Here is a 7,564-nt window from a genome sequence, read left to right on the forward strand (position 1 = left end):
TAAATAAAAAAAATTTATCTATAAATAAAATAAAATTATATATATAATATTTACAAAATTTTACAAGCCCAAATTTGAAATAAAATATATAAACATTGAAAACTATAAACTAACTAAAAATATATTAACAAAGTTATAATAATTAACTGATAGCTTACCTTTTAGAAAGTTGAAAAAGTGGGGCCCAACGCGTGTTGAACAAACCTTTCAACCTATCTGGTTTATATTGCCACGTAAGCCAAAAAGTGGTAAAAATTAATTAAAAATAAGTTTGGGGGGGGGGGTAATAGGACCTTAGTAAAGGTTAGGTGTGTCTCAGGGATTTTGTGCATAGACTGGAGGGTATTTATGCATTTTCCCAAAAAATAATAATAAGTAATTTCTTTTAAAAAAGAAAAGGGTAAAAAATTTCCTTAAACTATGTGGAAAGAACAAAAATATCCTCCGTTTATAGTTTGGCTTAAAAATACCTTCATCGTCAATACTTTTGTTCAAAAATGCCCTTAAACTATGCGAACAATTCCCTCCGTTTGTAGTTTGGTCCAAAAATGTCCTTGTCATTTGTAGTTTGGTCCAAAAATGCTCTTATTGTTATTTAATGGGGTAAAAAATGATCATTAGCCAAATAAATATATTATATAATTTCTTTTTTAACACATTCTTTTTCTAATAATGTTTTTTTTTTTAAAATCAGCAAATGTTTATCTTACTTCAATTCAAGAAAACATAAAGAATGAAAAAAATTCTTATTTTATTATCATTATTTTTTATCGTTATATAAATATAAATTAATGATGAATATACTATAATCTTATTACTTATATTATGACATATATTATATGTCGAAAAGGTACATAGAGTTATTTTATACGACTTATTTATCTAGTAATGCTTAGAAAAACATCCATACGAATTTAAATTTAATCAAATTTCGATACGAAAGTGCGTAAACTTAAAAAAGATAAAATGATTGAAGAAGTTGTTTAACCTGTGTAAGCGTGGCGCTCACCAACAAAAGATACTTCATATATACGCTACCGAATACAAAGCAACTTCACTTGCAGTTTTCATACCGACTCCTCTCTCTCACACTTTTCATATCAACACAAGAGAAGGTATATTCTTAGATTTATTCATCAGCTTTATCAATTACATTTATCAACTTTGATTTCTAGTTTTTTTTTTGTGTGTTTTCAGTAAATTGTGTGTTTTTTTCGAAAAAAGTTAAAATTGGAGTGCTATTAGTTTGAATTGTTTTGCTGAATTATTGTTTGATTTGTAGAAATCGTGTTATTTCATTCATAATTATGTTGTTTAGATCGTTTATGGTTAGTTAATTGGAAAGTTTGGTTTTGAATTGTTGGTAGTTTGAGCATTATAGTTGTTTGCTATTAAGATATAACAGAAGGTGTTTCTGGGTTTTAGTAGTTAGGGTTTGAAGCTGTTCTTGTGAATTGTAGTGTTAATTCTGAAAGGAAATGAAACTGAACTTATGGGGTGAACCAAAATCAAAATTTGTTATGTTATCTTCTAAAAAAATAAAAAATAAATCCTCTATTGGGGGTATATTTGGTACTAAGAAAAATGTTGTTTAGAAAACAAGTCAGTTTCTTACTTATTTCCCAGTGTTTGATAAGTGAGCCATTGGTTCAAGCTGTGGAAACAGTCTCTAATGCAGGGTAAGAATGAGTAAGGTGAACCCTTGTGATCCGGTCCTTCCTCGGGTCCTGTGCGTAGTAAGAATTTTAGTGCACCGGGTTGCCTTTGATAAGTAAGCAAGCAAATATTGTACTAAAAGCATTTATATCATAATATGGATGTTGCTGTGTGGAGGAAGAAAAGATTAATTTGTTTTTTGAAGTTTGAGCATTATAGTTGTTTGCTATTAAGAAAAAGCAGAAGGTGTTTCTGGGTTTTAGTAGTTAGGGTTTGAAGCTGTTCTTGTGAATTGTAGTGTTAATTCTGAAAGGAAATGAAACTGAACTTATGGGGTGAACCAAAATCAAAATTTGTTATGTTACTTTCTAAAAAAATAAAAAGAAATCGTGTATTGGGGGTATATTTGGTACTAAGGAAAATGTTGTTTAGAAAACGAGCGGGGTTCTTACTTATTTTTCAGTGTTTGATAAGTAAGCCACTGGTTCAAGCTGTGGAAACTGACTCTAATGCAGGGTAAGAATGCATAAGGTGAACCTTTGTGGTCTGGTCCTTCCTCGGGTCCTGTGTGTAGTTGGAATTTTAGTGCACTGGGTTGCCTTTGATTAGTAAGCAAGAAAATATTGTACTAAAAGCATTTATATGTAATATGGATGTTACTGTGTGGAGGAAGAAAAGATTAATTTGTTTTTCGAACCTGCTGTATAAGTCGATCTATTGATTGCTAGATTGGGAGACTTTTATCAATTAGTCTGAATATATTGTTGACTTGTTAATAATTTGTTGTATTTTCTCTATTTGGGCATTTTTTGACTGCTCGATCCTAAGTACTTTTGTTTTCTTTAGCCAGTTGGATATGTTTAAAAGCATTGAAGTTGGAGATTTAGTGTTAGTACTCTTAATAGGATCTCAAAAATGTTTCTTTCCAACATTTTCCGATTAATCTGAACCAGATTCTGTAACATAGTGTAGCTTTTGTTTGATAAAATTGTGCTTTGTTTGGTTTGACTGTTCGATGGACATTTTGTCGCTTCTTAATATGGGGGCATATAATGTGATAATGACATCTTTGTTATGAAAATCATAGGCCCCTTTTGGTCCTTTGATGAGTACGCCTGGTGTAATTAACACTAGCAGTTGTCTAGACTCTAGTGTGATTTCTTCTTTTTGTATATTTAGATTTGCAAGCTTCTTACGGGAGATGACTAGATGCGTGAATGTAATTAATTTCTCCCCTTTTTTGGTGTTTATGAATTTATACTCGTATCATGCGTATATCACAAATTAACTCAGGCCTGATAGTTTGGGTTCCGATGTAGTTGATGGCCTAAATTGTACAAACTTTACTTTATCGGATGTCTAATTTCTTTGCTCTTGGTAATTTGTCCATGAAGCAGAGTTAAATCAGCAGATATGAATCCAGGGGGTTATACAGCAGAAGTTACAGGTCTTTCCCCTACTGCTACTGAGAAGGATGTTCAAGAGTTCTTTGGTTTCTGTGGGGCAATTGAACATGTTGAGATTGTCAGGTGGGATTACATTACAATTTTATTAATCATACCCTATATTTCTTTGTTGATGATTTAAAGCGAAAAGAAAGGGAAAAGATTGGAAGGGAAATTATGAGTACAGCAATATATTTTGATCTCCAAAATAAATGTATCTATCTGTATTGTTCTTTTTTTCAATTCCTTCCAATTCCTCAAGTTCAAACCCACCCCTCAATTTTATTTTACATACGCTATAAATGATTATCTTTTGTAATATTCTTTTAGATTGATATGTGATCGATAAACAAGTTTTTCTGCCACTAATTTTTGGTTTGTTATTATCCTGTTTCCTTTTTTGATCTCTTCTGAAAATGTATGTTATTGTAGAGAAAGTAAGCATTTGGTTGTCAGTGATAGGCATCTATGTCTCTTTATATAATTTGGTTTTGTCTGTGACATGAATTATTTGATTTCTGGGAAAACTGGAGCTCTAATTCACATTGTCTATTCTGAGAATTCGTTATTGTTGCAATGTCCTCTAGCAAATAAAGAGCTGCAAGAATATCACCTATGGTACTCTTTACTTTCTTTTTACCCTTCAAAAGTTCGATTAGAGCTGTTTACAGAGTCTTTTCTTTATCAACCCCTATTTCAATTGAAATTGGAAGAAATCATGGTGGAGCTCTGAGCTCCACTGAAGTCTCTTATCGCATTGCGCGAGCTTTTACTCCACCAAACTGTTTACAAATGACTCTTGCCATCAACATTACTATTTCAGTTGTTATTCTACTGATGATTAATCATGTAATTGAGGAACTTTCTCGGTCTCACAACATACATCATGTGTTTCATTCCTTCTTTTTGCTTCAGCTACTGCATATAAAATTTTGGTTACTGATTGAGTGATGCTCGTGGTTGTGAATGCAGAGCTGGTGAACATGCAAGTACAGCCTATGTTACGTTTAGAAATCCTCATGCATTGGAAACGGCTGTCTTACTGAGTGTAAGTTCCTTCAGATTGCTTATTGATCTAGTGTACTACATAGTAAATAAGGTTTAGGTCTCAGAATTAGCAGCCTACAATTGTATTTCCCCTTCAACTTGACAGTTGCTAATTCTGGTTCTATGTGGTGTATAACTGAGTGCATTCTGTTTCACTTCCCTTATGTGTTTCATAGTGTGTGAATTCAAAATAGTTTTATCTGCCGGATGTCGTGCTGATACTACATTATCTTAAAAAATGATACAACTTTGGGAAGCTGTTGTTTGCATTTTATCTAATGCGAGCAAAGAGGTAATGGGTGGTTTTACAACTGCGAACTTAACTGTTATTTATGCTCATCTCTTATATATCTCTAGTTCAGAGCATAAACAATTAGCTTCTTTTGCTCTATGATAGTGTGTACTAGAGATAACATAGTAGTGCTCACTCTTCTTTCAGGGAGCTGCCATTTTGGATCAACGTGTGTGCATAACCAGCTGGGGTCACTATCAAGATGAATTTGATTATTGGAATCATTCATCATGGAAACCTCAAGAAGACTGTTATTCAAGTGTATGATCTTCTCCCTCCTGCTTTCCTATCTACTCATTTCTGTATGAATGGTGAGGTGTGTATTTCTAATGAGTGGAATTATATATCCAGCAGGATTCCCAAGGACACTATTTTGTTTCTTCTGCTGGGGAAGCTGTAACATTGACTCAAGATGTGGTTAAAACCATGCTATCTCAAGGGTATGTTCTTGGAAAAGGCGCATTGGGAAAAGCCAAAGCTTTTGACGAATCTCATGGGCTCTCAGCAACTGCAGTCTCCAAGGTTGCTGATTTAAGTGAGAGAATCGGCCTCACTGACAAGTTCTGTGCCGGGGTTGAAGTGGCTAGATCCGTGGATCAGAGGTATCACATATCAGATACCACCAGATCAGCTGTTTCAGCTACAGGTAGAACTGCCATCTCTGCTGCAACTGCTGTTGTCAACAGTAGCTACTTTTCCAAAGGAGCTCTTTGGATGTCTGGTGCACTAAGTAAAGCGGCTCAAGCTGCAGCTGATTTGGGTAGCCGAGGCATAAACAAATGAGTAGGTTCGAGCAATTGACATGTAGCTTGGAGTCCTTTATATGAGAATGGTATTAGTTCTATGGGTTGTGTGGTGTAAAGTCGTGTTGATTCATCTGGAATCGAACTGTGTTTCCTTTCCGTTGTTGTTTGGATATCAGGTCGATGTTGTAAAGAACATATAGTACGCTAGTGATAAAAGTGTTTCTATTAGATATTTCTGACTTAAACTTCAGAATTTTTTTGTGCATGTTACCCTTTTATCACACATGTAAGTTTTATAAATGAAACATGCTTGAATTTTACAGCTTAGTGAGGTTAATACGATTAAGTAAATAGTAAGTATTAATTTTATTATGTGTTGTAATATTCAATCGAAATATGTCACCCACGTGTCATGCCACAATAGCAAAATAACAAGGAAAGTGAAATTTGACTCAACATCGCCGTCGGTGCTCTTACGTCTCCTTCTCTTTTCCTTTGTGAAAAAGTCAAGCACCCACTTTTGAATCCGACGTCGTTTTCCCATCAAATTATAAACATTTTCACAATCTCTGAGCTTCAATTTCAATCTCCTAGCTGACGAATTTCCATTTCCAGATCGAATGTGAAGCAGATCCCGATTCATTTGCCGGAAAAATGGATGCGGTATCGATCAGAGTACCGTATAAGAATCTGAAGCAGGAAGTGGAATTAACTAATGTTGATGAATCACGGTTTACACAGTTGGAGATCCGTAGTGATTCCTCATCTCCTAGGGCTTCTAATGGAGAAATGAATGATTCTCATCTACCTCTTCCTCCTCCGCCTGCACGCAACAGTTTGCTTACCTTGATTCTTAGTTGCACCGTCGCTGCCGGTGTTCAATTTGGATGGGCTTTGCAACTATCTCTCCTTACACCTTATATTCAGGTGCAAACAACTATTTGTCATCCATTTTGTATTACTTGTCATGTTTGGTTTAGTCATAGTCAATTTGAGCTACATTAATTCAAATATTAGGTGTTCGAATATGAAAAATACTATAAGTTGCAATCCTCCTTCTAATATATTAATGTGATGAAAAAAAATACTATCTTAAAATGTTGGTGATTTTAAGATAACAGTGTTGATTGAAGTTTAAAGATGTTAATTTCACTTGTTTACAAGCTCTGTTTTTATTTGTTTGACCGGATGTGGAGTTAGAGATTTGTGTATGTATTTATACTAGTGATAACAACAACAACAACAACAACAAACCTAGTGTAGTCCCCATAAGCGAGCATCTGTGGAGGAGGTAGAGAAACTATTTTTGAAAGACCCTTGGCCCGAGTAATGCACAACAAAGCAGTTAAAAGGAAAATAGGAAAGTAAAGAGGAAGTAGAAAATATTAGAGAAAGCATAACATAGCATCCAGAAAACTGGAACAATAACAATAACTAACTAATGTGATAACCGAAGTGCACTAATAACGAGGCATAACAAAAAACGTAGTTGGAAGCAAGGTAGCGCTGCAAGACACAAGGAGTGTAGTCTTTTCATGGGAGTGCTAAGTTTCTGCCTAAATCTTGCCTCCAGCCGAGGCCACGTCAGTGGATAAAATTTACAGCTGCATCAATGAGAATCTAGTTTGAAAATTTCCAACACGAATTTTCAGGAAAATTTACTTGATGTCTTTGATGTTTGTATACAACAACAACATACCCGGTGGAATCCCACACTGGGAAGGGTAGAGTGTACGCGGGCCTTACTACTACCTCGTGGACGTAGATAGATCCTCGGCTCGTCTTAAATGTTTTTCTAGAAGTAGAAAAAAATATCCTGTAAATTGAACATTTAGGGGTCATTTGGTAGGGAGTATTAGGAGAAATTTTCCAAGTATGTGTGGTATTATTTAGTACTATGTTTGGTAGGAATTTTGGGTCTATGTATAATCAATCCATGGATTAGTTATACACCCTACATGGTATTATAGGATGTATAACTAATACCTTCCATTTGGTAGTATTAGTTCTAATACCATGGGACTAATCTAGGTAAAGACAAAAATACCCCCTCAAATCCTTTTAATCATTTTGTTTATTTTCTTGATTTTATGTTTTATATTTATACTAATAAATTTATTTAAATAAATTTGCTTACAAATTTTATTATTTAGATATAATTTTTTGTTTCTAAAATATGAGTTATTTAATCTATTTATTATTAATATAAAATATTATAATCCGACTAATATGCTAATGTTGATGTATGAATTTAAGAACAATTCATAAGTCAAATATTGCCTCTTAACGGAAGTCCATTAAACATTACACAAGTAGTCTAAAACAAGAGTATATATATAAAACATCTCGAGTATAAAAATAGTTTAATTTATTTTGCT

The 7,564-nt window shown here is 33.8% G+C and overlaps 2 protein-coding genes across 4 annotated transcripts in view; both read left to right on the forward strand.

The window, feature by feature from the left end:
* The first annotated feature begins 980 nt into the window (after window positions 1-980).
* On the forward strand, window positions 981-5,414 carry LOC102591864 (protein vip1-like). 3 transcript variants are annotated; one of them, XM_006363177.2, is made up of 5 exons: window positions 981-1,115; window positions 3,054-3,185; window positions 4,074-4,149; window positions 4,588-4,701; window positions 4,792-5,414. In XM_006363177.2, the coding sequence occupies exons 2-5, from the start codon at window positions 3,070-3,072 to the stop codon at window positions 5,221-5,223; spliced, it is 738 nt and encodes a 245-aa protein (XP_006363239.1). In that variant the 5' UTR covers window positions 981-1,115; window positions 3,054-3,069; the 3' UTR covers window positions 5,224-5,414. The 3 variants fall into 3 exon arrangements, with proteins under 3 accessions (XP_006363239.1, XP_006363240.1, NP_001275106.1); XM_006363178.2 differs by having other exon boundaries at window positions 4,795-5,414; NM_001288177.1 differs by lacking the exon at window positions 981-1,115 and having other exon boundaries at window positions 3,070-3,185; window positions 4,792-5,223.
* A 426-nt stretch (window positions 5,415-5,840) lies between these two features.
* Window positions 5,841-7,564, forward strand: part of SUT2 (sucrose transporter-like protein) — a 9,739-nt gene continuing 8,015 nt past the window's right edge. The window contains 1 exon segment of the mRNA NM_001288509.1: window positions 5,841-6,113. Coding sequence (NP_001275438.1) covers window positions 5,841-6,113 — 273 coding nt within the window.

This window comes from Solanum tuberosum, unplaced genomic scaffold (genome assembly GCF_000226075.1).
Source record: "Solanum tuberosum cultivar DM 1-3 516 R44 unplaced genomic scaffold, SolTub_3.0 scf00424, whole genome shotgun sequence".
In the NCBI taxonomy this organism is placed as follows: Eukaryota; Viridiplantae; Streptophyta; class Magnoliopsida; order Solanales; family Solanaceae; genus Solanum; species Solanum tuberosum.

Excerpts from the sequence above, each read along its gene's own strand:
- LOC102591864 (XM_006363177.2), top strand. The coding sequence starts at position 3,070 with ATGAATCCAGGGGGTTATACAGCAGAAGTTACAGGTCTTTCCCCTACT. Across the intron at positions 3,186-4,073 it reads GAACATGTTGAGATTGTCAG|AGCTGGTGAACATGCAAGTA; the intron begins GTGGGATTACAT and ends TTGTGAATGCAG. Across the intron at positions 4,150-4,587 it reads AAACGGCTGTCTTACTGAGT|GGAGCTGCCATTTTGGATCA; the intron begins GTAAGTTCCTTC and ends CTCTTCTTTCAG.